This window comes from Nicotiana attenuata, unplaced genomic scaffold, assembly GCF_001879085.1.
Source record: "Nicotiana attenuata strain UT unplaced genomic scaffold, NIATTr2, whole genome shotgun sequence".
NCBI lineage: Eukaryota > Viridiplantae > Streptophyta > Magnoliopsida > Solanales > Solanaceae > Nicotiana > Nicotiana attenuata.
The window spans coordinates 113,387-134,932 of NW_017670402.1; the positions used below are offsets into that span (position 1 = coordinate 113,387).

Consider the following 21,546-nt stretch of genomic DNA (forward strand, 5'->3'; position numbering starts at 1 on the left):
CAATTGTATAAATTTTATATATATATATATATATATAAGTTCCGGGCTCCATATTTTGAGGATCGAAATACCAGTATAAGATACTAAAACAAAAGGAATTCTAAGCTAAAATACTACACATTACTACGCTACAAGGCTTTAAATTTTACTACGCTAAAAGGGTCTACGATTTACTACGCTAAAAAGGTCTAGATTTTACTACGCTAAAAAATAATCTAAACTAAACATAAACAACAAATAAATTTAATTGCAAATAAAACACAAAACGGCATGAAAGCACATATATATAAATGAGAATATTAACAGACAAATTTATTTGACAAATTTATATTTTTATATAAAACAGTAAAATTAAATCCGGATAAATTTAAGATGCTAATTTCGAAAAAAAAAAACCGAAATAGAACACATACAAATCAAATAATATGCATTATTATAAAAGTTTCAACTTAAAATAAATCGAAATACCTCGATTTAGAATTTTCGGAAAGCAAATAGATCGAAATTTTGACTCCGAAAGCGTGAATCAACAATAACAAGAAGCTCTACTCGAGTGTGAGACCTACGTTCTTCAAGTTTTATGTGCCGGGGGGACCCAATTTTTTTTTATAATGGCGGACAGTGGGGGGACCAGGTTTTTGGATAGAGGACTAAAATAATGGTGAAGAAGAAGACGGGTGAAGAAGATGGAGGGTTTTTTATTGAGGGATATAACGCCAGGTTTTCTGGCGCTATATCACTGTGTCAGTGTATAACGCCAGAAAACCTGGCGCTATATCGCTGTGACAGTGTATAACGCCAGAAAACCTGGCGCTATACATTAACGGTGCGGTTACCGTTATTATATAGCGCCAGGTTTTCTGGCATTATATATATTATGGTCACCTTTTTTTTTTACACTTATTTGTATCTTTTGAATCCAAAATAACAACATTTTGGTTCCGGATCCAGATAAAAATGCAGACAAGTTTAGTGGTCCGCATATATTGTGACACGTGACTACTTGAGCATGCATACGGACGATTGTGATTCTCAAAAACGTTTCTACCCGCGTGTAGAAAATGCTATAAAAGCCCTCCAAATGCCAAAAACCCCAAACCCCTTAGCTCCAATTTACCGCTTTCTCTCCCTCTTGTGAATGTGAATAATCCAAAGAAATCCTCTCTGAGTTCTCCAACACCAAAGGGTACGACTCCCTTTCTTTCACCAAGAAGGCCAACTCTGTAAAGATGACAATCATTTCTGAGAAGCTCTATATGGATACTCAAGAATTTGAAGTCAAAGACAATACCCATGTGCCGCCCAAAGATACAACAGATGATGGGTCTGTTAGGTGTTCACTGAAAATTGAAGTAATTGATGATACAGCAATGATTGATATCTCTCAGGGTGGAAAAAGTCGCACAGTTGATAAAAGATTCAAATCACGAACAAATAGGAAGAAAAAGAATGCAAATCATCAAGTGGAAAAAGAGAATGGAGAGAAAATGGTGGCAAGAAAAGCAAAAGGTAGGAATATGGCAGAAGCCAAAGAAAAAAATGTGCTCATTTCTGATGGCTGTAAAAGGAAAGGAGGAGAAGAGAAAATGGCTTATCGTAGAAAGGAGTTGGAAAATTTGAGATTTATTGGAATCGAAGAACAGAGGAAAATGTGGGCTGAGGTGTATTGTGGGCTTGATGATACTGTGCAAAAGGAATACGATGGCCTCCTTCGGTCTAATACTCAAAAGCACATTCGTGGGCACCTTGGAAAAGAAAATACCCCTGTGATTTCTGGTTCGTATTATCTGAATTTTCTTTTTCTGCATTGTTTGAATAGTTGTACGGCTAATGTTGTTTGTTCTTTGATACCTGGTGTTTCTTGAGAGTATAATTTACTATATTTCCGAAACTGGCAGTAAAGATTACATGATAATTTGTGGAGCCTGATAAAAATAATTATGGAGTGAAGTTTACCTAGTCAATTGATTTGAAGGTTTAATATTTAAACCTCTCAATCTTTGTGAAATAGTGTTCATTATCTGTTGGCATGGTGGTACCATTTTAAGAGATTGACATGTTGGATTATTGCTTTTGGATGTTTCTTTCTAAAGTTGTTCAAATGTAAAGCGGGAGGTCATTCTATTTAAATCAATGTACGAACATGCAGGCCAGCCAAATTCAAGTTGTATCCTTTTTTCTCTTTTCGTTTTTGATCGGTAAATAAGAAAGCTATATAAAAGAAAAGCACCAAAGAGGTAACAATACGTATGGTGATCTAGGAGTATATGAGAAAAAGACAAGAGAATGCCATACCCGAATTTGTATCAAGTCAAAATCAAGATACTGGAAGAATTATACAATATCGTCGTTTGTCTAAGAGAATACAAAAACTTCTTTGGCTACATAAAATATCTTTTTACTCTTTAGTGATTTGCTTTTATAAAAAAAATTGATATTTCATCAACTGAATCTGTAAAATTGCTCAGCGGAGTGCTCTATGGCCTATTATGCAGTGAGTTCTATGCTTTAAGAGTTTCTTGGTAATACATCCATGTGTGCCTTGTATCTTGGAGGGTCCATTGTTTCCCAGTTAGTTCTGTGAAGTGCATGAGCAATCAACTAAAGTTTTGTTTTTGAAGGGAAAGGAATCTTAGAATATTTGAAGGCAAATTTGAAAATGTAATTAGTATTAGCCTAAGCATGGTTGCATAATTTGGGTAGCTTTTTGGTGCAAGATGGCAATTGTAAATGAAGTTGAAGCCATACTTGATTTCATCAGCCATACTTGATTTCATCCTTGAATGTATTTTGCACCAGCATTTTCTTAATGCTGGTTTTCATCAGTGAAATATTGCTTATTTATTTTAAAAAAACTAAAAGTTTTGTTTTTACTTTTCACCCTTCCTTTTTAGTTTTCGTGGTTGATGCTTGGCTTCTTTATACATATATATATATATACATACATACATATATATATATATATATATATATATATATATATATATATATATATATATATATATATATGCACACAGCCATACTTGGTCGCTATCAGAAACGACATCTCACTCTCTCTCTGTCCCCTAAACATATAAGCCTGTGTGCAAAGTGAATATTAGTTTCAGAAGCTGTTTGATCTTCACCATTTAAAATTGTTAGTTGCTTATTGTTTAAGGTCGGGGTTTTATCTTTTCTACCATTCCTTGCTGGCACAGTGGCACCATTACTGGATATATCTAGGAACGCCAAAGAATAAAAATTAAAATTGTTAGTTGCTTATTGTTTAAGGTCGGGGTTTTATCTTTTCTACCATTCCTTGCTGGCACAGTGGCACCATTACTGGATATATCTAGGAACGCCAAAGAATAAAAATTAAAATCTCAAAAGAATAAAAATTAAAATCTCAAATGCCACTCTAAACATTTTTTTTGTTAAATCTGTTTTAACACTTTGGGTAAAAGGGATTCAAAGAGTGCTTCTTTCACAATAAAAAAAAAGGGGGAAAAGGACACAACTATTGCAGTGGAGAATTTGTGTTCCAACAACGGACCCCTATCATCGACCTTCCCCATTTTCATGCAAATGCAAGTTTAGATGTAACTAGGGTTATATTGTAGATTATAACTCTTGACATTTTGACAAGCTACACATTTCATGTCAAAGTTTTTACTCTATTTCTCGCCTTTATGTATTGTTTGCTTCTGTACACATTCTATTGTGGTTGTGTCAATTTGATGGGTTTCCAAATTTCTGTTGGCACAGGTGTTTTGGCTGCAAAAGAACAAGGAAAACATATGAAAGTTTATACGCAAAGAGGCATGACATATATGAATCTGCAAAACACTTTGTGTTTACCTAGCCATTAGGTCTTTACTATAGTACCCAGTTCGAGATAAAGGGTGGTCGGGAAGAGCATTTCTAACCATTGTCCAATACTCTCTGCTGTACAGAAAAGTGTTTGGGATGAGCATTGATTTCTTATTTGCTCATATCTTACCACAGTGATGAATCTTATTGTATATAGATAGCTCTTGTAAATGAAATGTTGATACAGTGCTAGATAGAGAGATGATGCGTTTACGTGTATTGTTCATGTAATAGAATGTAGTACACTGGAAAATGGATTGCTGATGTAATTGTATGGTCTACTTGCAGTTGTAAAGTGACTGAATTGATAAATTTCATTTGCATTTGAAGTGAATAAACATCTCAACCTGAAATTTGCTTGAGGATGATATATTAGTTGATTTTCTGGATTTGCTCAGACATCTGTATTAGAAGTTGCTGAGTGTATGTCAGTAATCGTTTACGCCTTTCAGGTAATGACCATTCAGGGCACTCGGATGATCAAGAAGGGAGTATAGACACTAGATATTCTCCTTCGGCATTTCCTCTCAGTAGGGATGATGGCATCTCTTATGAGGGAAAAAGCGATGTTTATGAAGAAAGTGATGATAGCAATGATGATTATAGTAGCATCCAAAGACCTGCCTTTATAGTTACAGGAGAGCCTGACTTTGATTCTGGTCCTCCTGAAGATGGGCTTGAGTATCTTAGGCGTGTCAGGTACCACTTTTCTATTCGTGTCTAAAAGGGTTGCTCTTAACCTATCCATGTTATGGATGTTACAAAAATAAAATGAAGGCTTTATAGTAGATCTGGGATGATAAGTTGTGCTTGAAGCCTCTACCCTTTTCATAGAAAAATGTAGAGGGATAACTTGGTATAACATTAAATAACATGGTAATCCATCCTACTCCAACCTGTTTAAGCTACTTCCAACCCTCTATAGGGATACTGTTTGGACCACAGACTTTTCTAATGTTCATTTTTTTTCTTTTTTTTCCTGGCATCCTTTACATTTGACGGCCTAATTCTAAGAGTGTAGCTAAAGGGTAAGATGTATGGAGATTTGTAATTCTCATTGTTCGAGTTGAAGAATTGATAAAAATAGCCTAATCAATTTCTCCTTGGTCTCATTATCTCCTGTCAACACTAGTTGAGCATCATCCTTGATACACTTCAGCCGGTTTAAATCCTTACTCCTCTTCTCTCTCCATCTTACTATTTTAAACATTTCTTTCTCCCTTTCTCATATCCCTAATTTTTGGTACGAGCCATTTAGGGCTTCCTCGCGAGCTTTACTAATAGTCTTTGTAGCTTCGCTCTTAGCTCTCTTGTACTCTTCAAATGCTTCTCGGTCTTTTGCTTTTGTTTACTTCCTATTAATCTTTTAGCTCTAATAACAAATGGATCCATAAAAAATTACAAGTAAAATTAGTTATTTGGGTTATATCTGTTTGATATAGTCAAAGTAAATAAAAGAAGCAACTTTTATTAGTTTGATTTGGTAATTAAATAAATTATAAAAGAAGAAATAAATTAATGAAAAATGATTTTGAGTTGGGTGGGTTGGGTTATGATCTATGTTTAGACAAATTGACCTTCCCATCTTTGACCTAAGCAAACTGTGTCCGGGTTATGACTCAACCTGTTTATTGATTTAACCTATTTTAACCCCACCCAAGTGTAGCGCAGGCCGCTACTTGACACACCTACTCAATAACATTGTTGATGTACTGAAGTTCTAACAAATCGAGTCAATAACTTTGGAATCACTTATAAAAGTAAGTTGATTTCTTTTGAGATGGTGGTGATAAATCAATTTTATTTCAAATGGTGAAGTGTCATTGATATAAGCATTTTCTTTTTTAAATGGGTAACATGAAATTGGTATTATTTAAGTTTGGTACCACATATACAAGGATATACAAGTGTTAGTAACAAAAACACCTTCAATTGAATAACCGCATAGAGAGGGTTATACAAGTAGCCCTTAGCATGTAAAAAGATGTACTGAATTTGTCACTAACTCTGTTTAGAGCCCGTCAACCCAAGAAGAGAAGCTAGTTTAAGCTGGTATAAGCTGACTTCATTCACTTAAATATTTCAGTTTCTCTTCCTCCATGTCAATCAGCATATAGCTGAAAAGTAATCAACTGCTGTGCTTTCTGCGAGCCAATTCTAGTTCAGGAGGAAACTTTTGACCATGGCTGGATTTCTCCATTTGGCATTAAAAAAATGCAGTTGATGCTGACAAAATCCAGTCACAATTGAACCAATGCACATTTAGACGTGACACTAATTGGTTCACAGGATTTGATAAATACAGCAAAATGTGAACTTAGGAGTTAAATAGCTTAAGAGTATTTTGTGTCCAAGTTCTTTTATTACCTTCTTGTAAGTCATCATTTAGCTTTGGGCCATTTCTTAGAGTTTTGGATCTTAGCTGTAATTTCATGCTTCCTCGATCTCAAAAGCTATTGTGGGATTTAGATTTTGAGGGTCAGCGCATCTAAGCCAGAGTTCAAGCATTGCTTTATTAACTTTTTGAAATAAAATTTTCATATTTAGGGATTACGTTAAGTACTACAGTCAAACCTCTCTATAATAGCCTCGTTTGTTCCGATATTTTTTGGCTGCTATAGTGAAGTGCTGTTATAGAGAAGATATATTATAACGTAATGTTAAAATCGGTTCCAGAAAAATTTGGCTTTTATAGTGAATGGTTGTTATATAGGGATGCTGTTATAGAGAGGTCTGACTGTATATGTTTAAAATAAAGTACTATATATTTAGAATAAAAGTTTACAATTAAATATGTTAAGTTTCAAAAGTTTTTTAACAAACATTTTCTTGAGCATGACAGGTAATTATTTTCTATTTATAGAAGAGGAAAAAAGTTATGTGATTGTTCCCCCGTTGTCCTCCCATTGTCTGCTACTTCTACCCACTGCTTCTCTTCTTCTTCTCTGAATTTTAGATTTTGCTTCTGCAAACTCCTCTACTATTTTCCCTCTCTTCATTCTTCTTTCCTTTTCCCTATCTTTACACTCATAGTTCTGCTATAGGAGTTTTTGTGCATTTGTGTCTCGACTTAAAATTAATCTGGATTGGCTGCTTGGTATCAAAATAAAGGATCTACTACATCAATATGATCAACAATTGACATAAAACATTGCACTTCCTAAAGGTTATAACCCATTGGGTAATCCCTTTTAGAAGCACCCAGCTTCAAGCTTATCAGCCAGAAGCTTTTATTCCGTATAGTCATAGCACTATTTTCTTTTATTCCGTATAGTCATGAGGAAATTAAAATGTTTTCTAAAATATTTAAGCCAACCAAACATGGAAAAATTAGAAAATATTTTTCAGCATACCAAACACACCCTAAGTGTCTTAAGGTTTTAAGTAGGTTTTAGGTTGGATACTTAGATTCTGTCACATGATATCAATGCCAAATTTTGGTAAGCCTATCCTCGCTCTACTTCTATGCTCTGGGGTTCCTCCTCTGAACTCAGCCCAATGAGTTGTGCTTCTCTCTAAGTTCAGTCCATCAGTCACTAACTCTATTTCAGGCACGCTTATTTGCCTATTGAGCTTATCTTTCATTTACGCTAAGCTTACTCTTCATCATATCGAGCCTCTCCGACTATCATAACAGTGCTGTTAAATTCATTTGTCAACGTATCGAAATGACTGGTCTACTCTTAAACATTTTGAGCAATTTCAGTTTAGAAAAGAAAAAAAAGCCCATAGAAAACCAAAAAAAGAGCAAATATAATACGCAAAAAGTCAAAATTTTGCATGTAAACCTTAGAAAGTATAACACATGCAGAGGGGCAGCTGATACGTCCCGTATTGGTTATGTAAGTGTTTCCAAAGGGGTATAAAATGATTATGGAATACTTCACCCATTGCATTAAGATTTTATATTTGATGCTCGAGTCTTTCACAATTAATTTCAATCACGAACATATCTTCTTCTGGTGACCGGTGAGCTCCTACATGACTTGGCTCATCTGATCACACCAACAGTTTGAATTGACCCCTTTCTATCCATCTTAATAGCTGAGAAAAATTTCTTGGAGTGAACCCATTCTTTCCTAATACCTTTCTGAAATCAATGACCTCCCCCCCACCCCCCCACCCCCACATGCACTCGTATTTGCATTTACCTTTCTTCCCATTCTAAATTATATATTTGCTAATATCATATGGCATCCTCACTTAAAACCTCTGTAGCAACTTGCCGATCGTGAACGAGAAAAGAAGAAGAAAACTTTTATTGATACCGATGACAACATAAGATGGCTCCTTTTAAGGATATTTAAGCAAAAAAAAAAAAAAATTAGGAAGGTTTTCCTAATTCTTGGATAACCAACTTATCATATTGTGGTTGCCAAGTCCACCCTGAACTGTTTACAACTTCCGGTAGAATGATTACACTTCTTCTGCTGCCTTGAACTGCAACTATGCATATGTATCTGCAATAGTAGCTGTAATTTTGGGAACAATAATACTGGTAGAGTTGGTCAAGCATCTTCCATCTTCTGTAGATGTTATCACGTCCCACTGAAGCTTCGTGAAACAACTGGCATAGCCGCAACAACGCTCTCCTACTAACAGTCATACGACAAATTGAGTTTTTCGTTCTTTCAACCCAATCATACCATGCTTCACTGTCATAACTGTTCTCTGAAATTGCATAAGACTTCTTACCATATATGAAATAAATTCTTCTTTCCATCATTAATTGCTCAGTTTTTAATAGATTACTTTAAGAAAATGATTGGAGAAAAACAAAGAAACAGTATCTGAGAAAACTGGCCTACCGGACTTCTAGAGAGAAGTTGGACATTCTCTCTAACTTTCTGCTCCACTTTCATATCCCCTTTTCATAGAATATATGAGTCCACCAAACTGTATAGAGAACCGGGTTCTCTATTAGTTCCCACTGTAAGCAACAGACTGTCAGTATAGGGAATCAGGTTCTCTATTTGTTCCCACGGTAAATCGGCAGTAAATAAAGAACACAGAGGAATTTTACGTGGAAAACTCCTAGCTCAACGGGATTAAAAACCACGACCTACCCTCGTAGGATTTCAACTTCACTACTGAGCAATCTTTAGATTACAACCTATTGTAACCTAGGAATTAACCTCTTAATAACTTGTAATACACTATTATAAGCCACTTTGTAATAACTCTATTACAAAGACTTAATCACTCACTAACTTGTAACAACACTATTACAAGCCACTTTGTAATAACTCTATTACAAAGACTTCACAACTCGACTAACTCTAGCCAAGACACAAACACAAGGGTTTATGATTTATAAAGGGTTTCCTACACAATGCTTCTAACTAAGCTAAGTAGGAGTTACAAATGAAGAACAAATAACAAAGACTCAACAAATCTAAGGACTTATGATATCTTCAATCTTTGGATCTGGTCCTTGAGGTTGCAACAGCTTTGTTCTTGAGAGAGGTTGTGTCTAGCACTTGAGAGAATATTTTCTTTTGATTTTGCAAGTGTTGGAGTGATCAAATTCTTTGCCTCATGTTGATAATATATGTGTGTGATGTTATCAAGGATGATGTAATAAAGTGCCCTTTAGTTTGGCCTTAGCAAGCTATAGCTGTGCTGCTGCCAGACGGTACGGTGCAGTAGCCTGTCAGACGGTACAGTGCAACAGCTTTTACAGCTGTAGAGTTGACTGTACAACGACGAGGGAAACTGATCCCTATCTGGTCACTCTGTTGTTTCCTTATCTGATTTCATTGAGAATTGAACCAGACATGTGACTAGTTATTCTGAATGCAAGGGAACTTAATTGAATAAGATTCCTTATCTTGTTCTCTCATGAAATAAGTTGTTTTACCTTCCTTGATTGTATTTATACATGTGTGACATCACTTACAATGATGTAAGCAAGGTAGGTAAAAAGACCTCCACAAAAAGTTGACTGCTGCACTGTTCTTGTACAGTAGCGTGTGCAGGCAGCAACTTTCCAGCTGGAGAGTTGACTTCATACAGTCTCTTCGGGAACTGGTAGGGACCTGTTCCCTCAGCCGTTCCTTCCACTCTGAAGAGTTGGTTATATCCCACGCTGGATCCCAACCTGGAACTTTGTGATCTTAAGGTCTTGTAAATGTATAACAGGTTGCTTCTCTGGTTCTGGATGGTAAGTTTGTTAGATCATCAAAACATAAAGAAAAGTACTCATGCCCAAAGTACTTGTAACCTATCACCTTTCCTCACAAGCTCTATCAATCTTATGTTATATGTCAAGTCATTAACTGCCTTCCCATGAACTCCAACTTTATGCTATGTTTGCTTCGGTAAGGAGCGGGGAAAAAGGGAGTCACCGTATTTACTCCCTTAGGTGAATATTCTCATTAACTTCCAATTACTTGTTATGGTTGCAAGGGATGTAAAGGAATTTTAATTTCTCAATAAAAATGTAAGTAAAGGATTTGTAGTTTCTCCTATGTCCAATTTCTGGGGCTTGAAAAAGCAAATGTTGAAGCCAATAAAGCCTCTACTTTAAATTCCATGCCTTTTCATTTTCTAACTGAACAAACAAAATAGGCATCAACACTCCTGTAACTGCTCATCTTGCTAGCCCAACCAAAAATAACATTGATGAACTTGCCTATGACCAGTTGGTACTCTTCTCAAGAGCTTTCAGCCCTGCTGCCAAATTAACCATGCATGCTTTCCTCTGCCACAGTAGGAGGCTACGCATCTTTCATGACATGTCTGAAATTTGTGGTTGTGGTGCCTGCAAAAGGTATAGTACTCTTATTGTCGCCCTCCAATTTTTCAGTCTTAAACTCTTGGTCACCAGTAACGTACCTGATGTGTTGTACACTTATGCCCATGTAGGTTGAAGCTCTAACTCGAGTTGAAGCTCATGAAAGCATTTGTAGCTAAATGTTAAACACGTTCTAAAACTTGGTGGATATATTTACGAGTTAGCTAGACATTGTATTTCAGAATTTCGTCATTTTCTGTAACATATTCGGCTGGCCATGACATTAAGCTGGCGCTAAAATGATATGGATGCTGAATTTGTCCTAGGTGGGAAGCATTACAGTTGCCAAAAGTGAAGGTCGCAAAGGTTGAAGGCAGTAAACTAAACAAAGAACAGACGTCTTACATGCCTCAAATTCCTGATATTGCAAGCTGTCTAGAGCACTTGTTGCCGCTCAAGGAGTGGGAGGAAGCGTTCCTTGCTGATTTTTCAGAGCTAAGACAGGTATTTCTTTCATATTTGCATTGAAGCTTTTTTAGAAATGGAAATGCAATAGTTGTTTGACTCATCCAAACATCAAAATATCCTATACGAGCTCTGCTCCTTTACCCCTGAAAATGTGATCGGAACTTAAAGTTGCATGATGGATGTGATTTGTGTCATTATTGGCTACTCATGACCCGAATTTTGAGATTACTTTATTTTTATGGAGTTCTTGAGCAGGTAGTGCTCCTGAACGGTTTACATATGTTTTTTTATGAAGGAACTTGTGGTTCGTTTCAGGCTTTATCACGTTTGGAAGCTAATGTTGGAACTTCTACTCAGCTGCGTTCAGCAACCTTTGTTGATCAAGAAAACTCTTCAGATCAGCTTCCTGAAAACATTGTTTTGGATAAGTTTGATGGTTTGATGTCAGGAGAAGACGAGTCTTGCCTATCTGATGCTGGTGATGATCCTGACCTGGGAAATTCCATACCAAAGTCATCTCCTGCCGGAAGATTTGGCAACAGCCCTACCTTGTCTGTTATCTTACGAATGGATGCTGCAGGTCAAGTTTCAATGTTAAGGAAGCGAATTACAGCTGTGCAAAGCATGAGTGCTCTTTCAAGGGATGACTGCTTATGGCTGTTTGCTCTGTGCGCTGCGGTTGATACTCCTGTCAATGCTGATACATGTGCAGCCCTACGGTCATTACTCCGAAAATGTGCAAGCTTGAGAGCTGAGAAGTCCAAACTCGATGATGAAGTTATTATGCTTAATATGTTGGTCACAATATCTGGCAGATATTTTGGACAGTCGGAACAATGAATATATATTTCTCAAACAAAACTTCTCCAATCGGCCTCTTTCTTCTCATTATTCTGTCGGGCCTAGGGTACAACGGCCTTTCTTATTCCACTTTCTCGAAATGTAGAGCAGCGAATTTTTATTTAATCGAAAAGCCCTGTTGGGGGACTTGAACAAAATATACTTTTCAGTTTTCTTTGGTCATGGTGTTCCCATGATAATTTATACTAAAAAAAGTAGAGTTGATGTGATGAACACTATTAAACTGCTGTAAGACAAGAATTTGGAGTGCTAATAATTTTAGATGGAGGGTTCTTGCTAAATTTATTCTGTTAATGTTTGGACGTCATGCTTCTGTTTCTAAACTTTTTTTTTTGTTTCCCATCCGGTGTCCGGTACCCGCATTGGAGCCCGACTATATGACTTTTTCAACATACCCATTTGTTGACATGGCTGTGGGTTTCATGAGAGAGTAGGGCAGGCTTGCTTGCTTCATATATTTATTGAAGGTATTTCATTTTTAGAATTAAATTTTTATAATTGAAGTTTACTAATACAATCGTAAAATATGTGGAAGTTCATATTTAAAAAATGATTATGAAGTACTAAATTAGTCATATAAGGAAGATTTCTAATCTGGATATTTGAAATGCATTACATAAAACTGAATTTTGAGTTTTATATTTTTATTGTAATACTATGGGCTATCTTAATCGTTAAGAAATAAGGTGTTCCATTTATATTTTTGTGAAAGATTAAACTAGAAATAATCATTAGTATAATTTCATCGAATTAACAAATATTGAATGAATTTGATAGCTAAGACATCAATCTTATTAGAACTATGAATTCTTGTTCTTCCATGATTTTTTAGAAATTTTAAAAAGTCATATTTTTTTGTTTTTTCGATGACTTCTTCGCGCTCAGGTATGTATAATTTTTGTAAAATAATTCTATAAAGTCTAATAAAAAATGTAAAAACAAAAAATGTCAAAAAGATTATATAACATTTTGATATTTGCTCAATTGTTTGACATAGTTATGAAAATTGTAGCATTCATTTCTTCATGATTCATAGATGAGTCTACTAACAAAATAATATCGTCTTGATCTAGGAAAGACGTGTGACACATTTTCTTCTCTTTTGTGATTTAACGAGAATTTTCATTTTAGTTTTTTTTTTTTTTTTTTTGGGCAGAAAGAGTAGAGCATTCAATTTCATTTTAATTTATTTTCTTTGGGAGAAAGAGTAGAGAGTTCAATTAAATAAAAAGCTAGGGTACAACATAACTACATTATAATGTGACTAATAAAGCGTATTTGAGGAATGCAACTTGTAATCACATTCGAGGAAACGAGTTGTAAATAACATTATTATTAACCATATTAGTAGAATGCGATATATAAAGAAGGAGGCATATGGAATTTCTACCTTTTTCATTAAATAATAAAAGGGGAGCAGCGATTGGACCCAATAGGTTCGTTTTGGACCAAAGGACCTAAGCTTCGCTAAAGCGTGAAATGGAGTAAATGATTGTATTTTGGCCTAGTTGGATTGGTTCACCTAATCGAAGAGCCCATGTCTTACTTGTTCACCGTACTCGACCTCCATATCATTTGTGTAAAGAGCCCACCTCGAATGCGAAAGAAGGTCACAAGTGGTTCCACTAGCCGATGCTTAAGCGTCGACCGTCGTAGTTGAACAAGACATTTTAAATCGTATTATAATCACATTTGTCAAATCGTACATGTAAATGAGTTTAAATCGCATTTAGGGGATGAGATATATAAATCGCAACTAGGACTTATAAATCGCATTTAAGAGTTGACACTTAAAAAGCATACTATATTTAGTATATTCTCCCTCGTTCGCTCGTTGCTTTGCTTACCTGTTCTTCACCTTTATTTCCGACCATTCGAACCCCCAAAGAAAAGAAGAAATCAAAAACCCACAAACCCCTTTGCTCCTCTTTGTCTCTACAAAGCAATCAGAAACGTAGAGAAGAGGAAAAAAGAATCAGGTAAATTCAACAAAAAGAATAGTATTATATTTAAAGGGAAAAAAAGAGAACAACTTTATGGTTTTTTAATGGCTACTATTATTCTGAATGAGTTGTGTTTTCTTCTTTGAACTTTTTTCTCATTTTTCAATTTCTTTCAGTCTCTCTCTCCTTGTTTCATTTCTTGTTCCCTTTTTTTGGATCTGGGGTTTTCAAGATTTTGGTTTTGGTTGATTGTATAAGCTGCTTATTTTTGTTTGTTGGGATGGCTATGGATGACAATTTCCATAGGCAACGACTAGGGGTAAGATTTTGAGCGACTTCCTTTTTGAATATGTTCAACTTGAGCCTCTGTTATGATAAAAAAAACCTTGAACCTTTGTTTTGTTGCAAAAATTTTAATGTTGATTTTTTTCTATTTTTCTTCTTTTTAAAGAGATTTTATCTTATAATTTTGAATTTGAGAGGTTTGGTTGTATAGGGAATGGTATCTAGTCGCATTTGGCAATTTTCTTTTTGTGGATTCTATATTCAGTGCATTTCTTCCTTTCTTTCTCTCCTTGTTTCGTTTCCCCTTCTGCTGAATATTAGGAAATGTGGCCATATTAGGCGCTTCTGTGGAAGGAAATATTATTTGAAAGCATTAACATGTGTTTCTGTATCTTTTACTAATAATAACCTACTTTTTTTTTTTCCTTTTTCTTTGGAGAAGGTATTAATAACCTGCTACTTTAGCTGAGAAAAGTATGTTTTCTTGTTGGTGGGTTTGTACTTGTTTTCTGGTTCCTTCTGTTACTGGCATAAAATGTATATTAAGTTCCGTGTAGATGTCATAGAGCAAGAATATAGCCTTGAAATGAAGATCATTCGTCTTAGTCTTTGATGTTATCGGGTTAGCATTCGACTTCATATTTGATTATAACGGGTTTTAGTTTTGGAATGTTTAATGGTACGAAGAGTTCCAAAGTAATTCAATAAAGAGATGGTATGCAGTTTTCGTATGGTAATCTCTTGGAATCAATTGGCTTATGTGTTATGGCATGCATGCTATGATAAAGTTGTATTAAGTACTGCGCTATTCTTATGTTGGACTTACTTCACAGGCACATGCACCTCCTGGTTACTTTGTCCGCTTGGAGAACGGAAGGGCTAAAGACGATCTTTATTTGAGAAAGAGAGGAAGGATGAAAAGGTGGCTCTGCTGCACCTGCCAAGTAGAGGAGTCTGACCCATCGCATGAAAACGAGCTCCACAAAAGCCCCAAGAACAATGTTGATGGTATGTTGATATTTTTTGTGCTTATGCTACATCAGATGAAACAAAAGTTTATCTCCTTTTTCTTCTCTAAAATGGTCTTTTGGCTCATTTGTCCCATTTGATATTGCTAATAGTTGTAATCTTAAGATAACTATATCCCTTTCGGGGTTTAGAGGACAAATTTATAATACTCTGGAGATTCAGTCAGGCCTATGATTATTCCATGTTGTTGTTCTCTTTCCAGTGTCTTTAAAAGTAGTAAAAGCTGCTATGTACTGAGAGGTGTTTTCCGCAGTGGTGATGCCCGTTTGGTGGTCACTAGTCAGTCTCTTTATATCCAGTCTTGTGTTATAAGTTCTTTCTGAGCCATTATGTGATGTAAGTTTAAAGATTGGATTGAGGAATGCAAACTCATCGACAAAGAGCCCACGCAGGACTTGTTCAGAACTATTGGAATGATTCAGTTACCATTCGATTCTACCGGGAGTCTTTTAACAATGAATACTGATATGGAATGGATGCGGAAACATGGGAGAAGGGAGAAGAAATTTTCCTTTTTTTTTAAATAAGTAGAGGTATTATTAATATAAAGTCAGTAGCAAGCTGGCACCGAAACAAAGTACGACAAAGCTAGATAGGAATCCTTTAAAGCTGTAAGATGGTGAAGCTTGTGATGGAAAGTTCAACAAACCTTCGTTTTAGTTCCCAAGATATATCAATCGATGGTGAGGCTTGTGACAGAAAGTTCGAGAACAGAAACAGTGACAGAAATGGAGAAGATAGAAGCTTCCGGTCACTGAAGTTGAGGACGAAGATGAAGTAGACATTAGAAATGGCGTTTCTGATGGTGACTGATGCTTATGAGTGAGAGTTGGGAATGATCTCTGACAGTGAAAACAACATTTTTTTGAGAAAGTAACATAGGTGCTACAGTGAAAACTATTAAAGTTTCTCTTTTGCTGATGATTACAACCACATTGAAAGTATCTATCAGCCACATGCAAGGACATTTTGATGCTTCCCCGGTATGAAGAGGGAGCGTACAATTTACAAGAGAAATTAAACCAAGCTGAAGCATCCAGATGGGTTAGGAGCAATATGCCGAAAATTAGGCAGTTGGGGGTACAAAAAGCAGAAGTGGAAGAAGATTTAGAAAATTTTCTTGCACTGCCTTTGTGCTAATGGAATATAATTTTTTATCTTTCTCAAAAAAAAGATTTATTAGAAATTTTGTTGCTAATTGGGAGTAGGGAAATGCCAAGGTTAGTACTCCCAACAAGAGTCCATCTTAAAAGTAGGAGTGAGAGGGAGGTTAAACTGCTGGAGTTTAATGTGAGCTTTGGGACAAATTCTAAAAGCAGGGTGAGAGGTGGGAGGAATTCAGAGAGTACCCAATAAATCTCAAAATTTTATGCTGCAATGTGTAGGGTATTAATGATAGAGATAAGAGGAGGATGGTTAAACTGGGGATTAATAAATGGAATGCAAGTTTTGTATGCCTCATCCAAACCAAAATGAAAGATATGAACCATAATTGTATAAAGCAATTAGGGGGTTCCAGATGGGCCGAGTAGGTGGAGATGAAAGCTCAAGACAACAGGGGGGAATTGTAATTTTCTGGGATAACAGAAATTGGAAATGCAATGATAAGCTTATGTTGGCACAATCAATTGCGTTCTTCATGGAATATAAATTCTGGATTCAACTATGTGTTCACTGGGGTGTTTGGACCCTGAGATAGAAGAGCTATGGAAAGAGGTAGCTGCTGTTTATGGTTTGGTTTCTGTTCCATGGGCTGTCGGTGGAGATTTTAATGTAACCCTGCTAGGTTAGTCTTATTACTTTTGGTGCACCCATGAGGTTCCTTTATGTATAGAAGATTGAGTATCATCCATAGAAAACCATGTCTCTCTGCAGATTTTCTATTTTTTGGTGTACTTCTACACGGGCGTTTGTTTAAACAGTTAATAAAACTTTATTATTTTTCCCCCAAAAAAATGTCTGGTGGGTGGTTTAGACGATTACTCTGCTTAGTACCCTGTACCTTAGTACTGCAAAAAGTAAAAAGTATTTAACATTGTACCCATTTTGTTGTTCTCTAATATGCCCCTGACAGCATTTTACCTATTGATTAATATTATATATATACACATACATATTTCTAGAAAATCCAGATAGTTGCTTGAGTTTGCATTTCACTCAACTTCCTGGGAAGTATGATGGCAACGGGAAAGGAAATTCAATGCTTTATGAAAAGAGGGAAACAATTATTCAGAGCCCATTGTCAGCTTCAGTTCCTTGCTGCTTCTGCTGAGTCTTCTCTAGATAGGCTTAGGGCTAAACTTTCTGAGACTTGTTAATGTGTTTTTAATGCCGTTTGATTATTGATAAAATACTTTGTTGATACTATTCATATTTTTCCAGGGACTTTGTATGCTGTATACTCTGGAAATATTCACTTCTATTGTTGTATGCCTTATCGGAAAAGCTTAGTTGGTGCTCCAAGTAGAAAAAGGGTAAAAGAGTCTAGCTGGTACTACAACTAGAAAAAGGTCAAGTTGGTACAGCAACCTAGCTAGGATTCTTCCTAACTGTACTTATAACAACAACAACCAAAAAAAAAAAAGAAAAAAGTGAAAATCCACAAGTGGGTGTTTGGGGGTAATATGTATGCAAACCTTACCCCAACCTTACGAAGATAGAGAGGCTATTTCTGATAGACCCTCTGCTCAAGAACAGTGAAAAGGAAGCAATAAACAAACAATAGTAGCAACAACAAGGTAATAGGACAACGGAAGCAAATGGCACAACCTGTAATAACAAAGATCTAGGAATAAGAAAATACAAGAATAACTATGACAAGACTAAAATCTCATGAATTTGTCTGAGCATATATATTAAGACTAAAATATTGTAACTTTTTTCCTATTACATTTAGCTATCAGGTATGCATGTTAGACCAATCAAAAAAAGGGGATTATATGTGTCTGCCAACTGAATTCGTAGAGCACACATTGAATTTGGAGGATATTCCTTGCAATTTTGCTAGTGCATTTATCTCTTATATGCTTGTGACTTGTGAGATAAGTCCTACTGTTACAATGGGCCAGGTTATAGGTTTTAATCTGTTCCTTGGATATGCACATCAGGATATCAGAAAGGGTCAAAAGCATCAGTTCCTGCCAAGGCTGAAGTGCAAAAGGCAATACCAACTATAGAGGTCCCTGCATTGTCTTTGGATGAACTGAAAGAGGAAACTGACAATTTTGGATCGAAGGCATTAATTGGTGAAGGATCTTATGGAAGAGTATACTATGCTAATCTAAACAATGGCAAAGCCGTGGCTGTGAAAAAGCTTGATGTTTCATCTGAGCCTGAGACTAATGTTGACTTCCTGAGCCAGGTAACTGTATTGTCTTAATGTAATTTTTCCTTACTGCTTCCATGTCCTGTCATACACCGATCCCACTGATCTTTATTTTCTTTTTTCTCTGAAGGTCTCTATGGTTTCAAGATTGAAGCATGAAAATCTGGTTGATTTGCTTGGTTACTGTGTGGAAGGGAACCTTCGTGTATTAGCTTATGAGTTCGCAACAATGGGTTCCTTGCATGATATTCTGCATGGTATCAGAATGTATCATTTGAATGAGATGGAAATTTATTAGATTGATGAAAAGGTGAATATATGATATATATGCTTTGTGATTTGTATGTACACTTGCAGGCAGGAAAGGAGTACAAGGAGCACAACCTGGACCTACACTTGATTGGATGCAACGGGTAAAAATTGCTGTTGATGCTGCAAGGGGCCTTGAGTATTTGCATGAGAAGGTCCAGCCTCCAATAATACACAGGGATATCAGATCAAGCAATGTCCTTCTCTTTGAAGACTACAAAGCAAAAATTGCTGATTTTAATCTGTCAAATCAGTCTCCTGACATGGCTGCTCGTCTTCATTCTACACGAGTTTTGGGAACATTTGGTTATCATGCACCAGAGTAATGTCTTGCACCTTACTCTTCTTTGACTAGTCTTTACTTAGCGAAATTGTCCTGTCTTCTTACATGGCAGTACATGTAGTTTAGTTTCTATTTTTTTGTGTTTTTGAATAATTCTGATCTCATTGCTTCCTGCAACATGCTACTGAATTTTGTATTTCTTTTAGGTATCTAGATTAAGTTTCTTTCTGGATAGGCATATCCTGGACCAGAAAAATCCAATTTAAATGCGAAAACGGGAAAACAAAGTAGTGGGAATGAGTGTTATCTGTAGGAATATGATGGCGAAACACGAGCAAAGATTATGTGTATTTTATCTTTAGCGCTAAGCATTTGAAACTGTGGTTCTGAGAGAGGAAAACCCATTTTATCTTCCTGCCAGAACTTTCAATAAAATCTTGTAGAAATTGCCCACGAGGCTAATGGGTCTAAAGTTACCCCCTTTCTTTGCTCCTATTTTCTTTGGGATGAGATCAATGAACGTGGCATTTAAGCTTCTAACAAAATCTTCTTGCCCGTGGAAGTGATTCGAAGCATTTAGAAGATCAAAGCATTCAACTTCCAAAATGATTGTTCTGTTGTTCCACGTGGTAGATTAGTAGTATTGTGTGTACCGCGAGCCTAGTAATATCCCTTAGGCGATGGGATTATGCGAAATTTGCTATGCTCTTACCAAAATGCTACTACTAGACTGAGTTTGGTCTAGTGGTAAGAGAGCAACACGTGATGTGTGAGTTAGGCGCATGTCACCGGTTCGAACCTTGCTGCAAACAAAAGCTTGGTATTTTAAGTGGAGAAGACTAGATGACCGGACTCATTATTCACCGAGTTTCGAACAGTGCTGACAATCGGGGATTTCTCGTTATAAAAAAAATGCTACTAAACCATACCGAGATTTTTGATGGAATGTTTGGATATGCTTTTGTGCAAAATACACATAAGCTGATAAGCATAAAGAATCTTTAAGAAGTTCTTATTTTTTTCATCCTTCTATAGAAATACCAGGTTTGTTAGGTTTTGTTCTATGACAATGCCTCAATTTTGAAGCTTTGTTATTTAAGGAGGTTTGCTTTGTCACAATAGTTGTCTACTAAGATACTAAAGTTTTGGTACAGAGCTTAATGACTAATATGAGATTTTAATTTATTGCTCGTTGTGTCATATTCTATTTTACCAAGTTGAGATCTATGTTATTATGTTTCTTTCTGCTGCTTATTAGTGGCAAAATTCTTCGGACGTTTGTTGTTTTGAGGAGATTTATCTTAACCCAACTTTCAAAAAAAATGTTTACAGATACGCAATGACAGGACAATTGACACAAAAGAGTGATGTGTATAGCTTTGGGGTGGTTCTTCTTGAACTTTTGACGGGAAGAAAACCTGTAGATCATACGATGCCTCGTGGACAACAGAGTTTGGTTACTTGGGTGAGCAATTTGCACGAAATGACATGTTTAGTTTCTTGTATTTCTTCTCATTTTGTTTTGGTAACAATTATTTTCTATGCTTGATTATTTATTTGTAATGCTTGTAGGCTACTCCGAGACTAAGTGAAGATAAGGTTAAGCAATGCGTCGATCCAAAGTTGAAAGACGTTCCTGCAAAAGGAGTTGCTAAGGTTTCTCCCCTTCCCCTATCTGACGTCATTCTTTTTCCTTTTTTCTTGTTTGTTGGTAAAAGCTTCCTCTACCTTCAGTGAAAGAAAAAGTAAGAAATGAAAAAGATGGAAAGAAAAGGAAATAGACAAAAGATGTGAATAAGATACTTAGCAACCGATCCCCCAACACCCAAAAGATAATAAAAGCCTCTAATGAGTCTAGTGGTAATTTTTTTCCTGTTTGCTTAATTCAGTTGGCAGCTGTTGCAGCGCTGTGCGTGCAATATGAGGCTGAGTTCCGTCCTAATATGAGTATTGTTGTCAAAGCTCTTCAACCACTGTTAAAGGCACCTGTTCCCGCTCCTGCTCCTGAGTCATAGGGGCTCTAGTTTCATTTGCTCATATCATATACAGTTTGACAGCTGATTGCACAGTTTGAGTTTGATTACGCGAGTATTTCTTTTCAGTTTGAGTTTCATTTTCCCGCTCTCCTGTCTCTGGTTTGTTTAGCCTATCGCGGTGTCATGTTAAAGTATGGGAGTGCTTTCGAGGGTTGCTCTAAAACTGGGTTAGGCTACTTGTTGATATTTTTCGTTTTCCTCATTTTGGTGGTCTATCCTCATATCAATTTGTGTATTATAATTTATTTTATGTATTGGATGATGAACATCTGGTATGCTACTATGTTTTAAGTAATGTCAAGGTTACAAACATTGTTGCACCATTGTTCCCATATTTTTACTGTTTTTTCTCTATCAATTTCACACTTCAGAAATCCATTAGGATCTTTTGTTTCTTCTAAACTAGTTCCTCCAAAATAAAC

At 36.1% G+C, this 21,546-nt stretch overlaps 2 protein-coding genes across 4 annotated transcripts; both read left to right on the plus strand.

Annotated features, from left to right (window-relative positions):
• The first annotated feature begins 1,075 nt into the window (after positions 1 to 1,075).
• On the plus strand, positions 1,076 to 12,195 carry LOC109238910. 2 transcript variants are annotated; one of them, XM_019405399.1, is made up of 4 exons: positions 1,076 to 1,776; positions 4,302 to 4,548; positions 10,912 to 11,089; positions 11,369 to 12,195. In XM_019405399.1, exons 1-4 carry the CDS (start codon positions 1,230 to 1,232, stop codon positions 11,891 to 11,893), a joined length of 1,497 nt encoding a protein of 498 aa, XP_019260944.1. In that variant the 5' UTR covers positions 1,076 to 1,229; the 3' UTR covers positions 11,894 to 12,195. The 2 variants fall into 2 exon arrangements, with proteins under 2 accessions (XP_019260944.1, XP_019260945.1); XM_019405400.1 differs by having other exon boundaries at positions 4,317 to 4,548.
• A 1,515-nt stretch (positions 12,196 to 13,710) lies between these two features.
• Positions 13,711 to 21,449, plus strand: LOC109238911 (PTI1-like tyrosine-protein kinase 1). Of its 2 annotated transcripts, none has more exons than XM_019405402.1 (8): positions 13,711 to 13,893; positions 14,976 to 15,150; positions 18,279 to 18,532; positions 18,627 to 18,753; positions 18,854 to 19,127; positions 20,421 to 20,553; positions 20,661 to 20,744; positions 20,978 to 21,449. In XM_019405402.1, exons 2-8 carry the CDS (start codon positions 15,057 to 15,059, stop codon positions 21,101 to 21,103), a joined length of 1,092 nt encoding a protein of 363 aa, XP_019260947.1. In that variant the 5' UTR covers positions 13,711 to 13,893; positions 14,976 to 15,056; the 3' UTR covers positions 21,104 to 21,449. The 2 variants fall into 2 exon arrangements, with proteins under 2 accessions (XP_019260947.1, XP_019260946.1); XM_019405401.1 differs by lacking the exon at positions 13,711 to 13,893 and adding an exon at positions 13,969 to 14,176.
• Positions 21,450 to 21,546: the final 97 nt, after the last annotated feature.

Coding starts and splice junctions, on each gene's coding strand:
- LOC109238910 (XM_019405399.1), top strand. CDS start 1,230: ATGACAATCATTTCTGAGAAGCTCTATATGGATACTCAAGAATTTGAA. Junction 4,549..10,911: donor GAGTATCTTAGGCGTGTCAG/GTACCACTTTTC, acceptor AATTTGTCCTAG/GTGGGAAGCATTACAGTTGC. Junction 11,090..11,368: donor ATTTTTCAGAGCTAAGACAG/GTATTTCTTTCA, acceptor GGTTCGTTTCAG/GCTTTATCACGTTTGGAAGC.
- LOC109238911 (XM_019405401.1), top strand. CDS start 14,138: ATGGCTATGGATGACAATTTCCATAGGCAACGACTAGGG. Junction 14,177..14,975: donor TCCATAGGCAACGACTAGGG/GTAAGATTTTGA, acceptor CTTACTTCACAG/GCACATGCACCTCCTGGTTA. Junction 20,745..20,977: donor CTGCAAAAGGAGTTGCTAAG/GTTTCTCCCCTT, acceptor TGCTTAATTCAG/TTGGCAGCTGTTGCAGCGCT.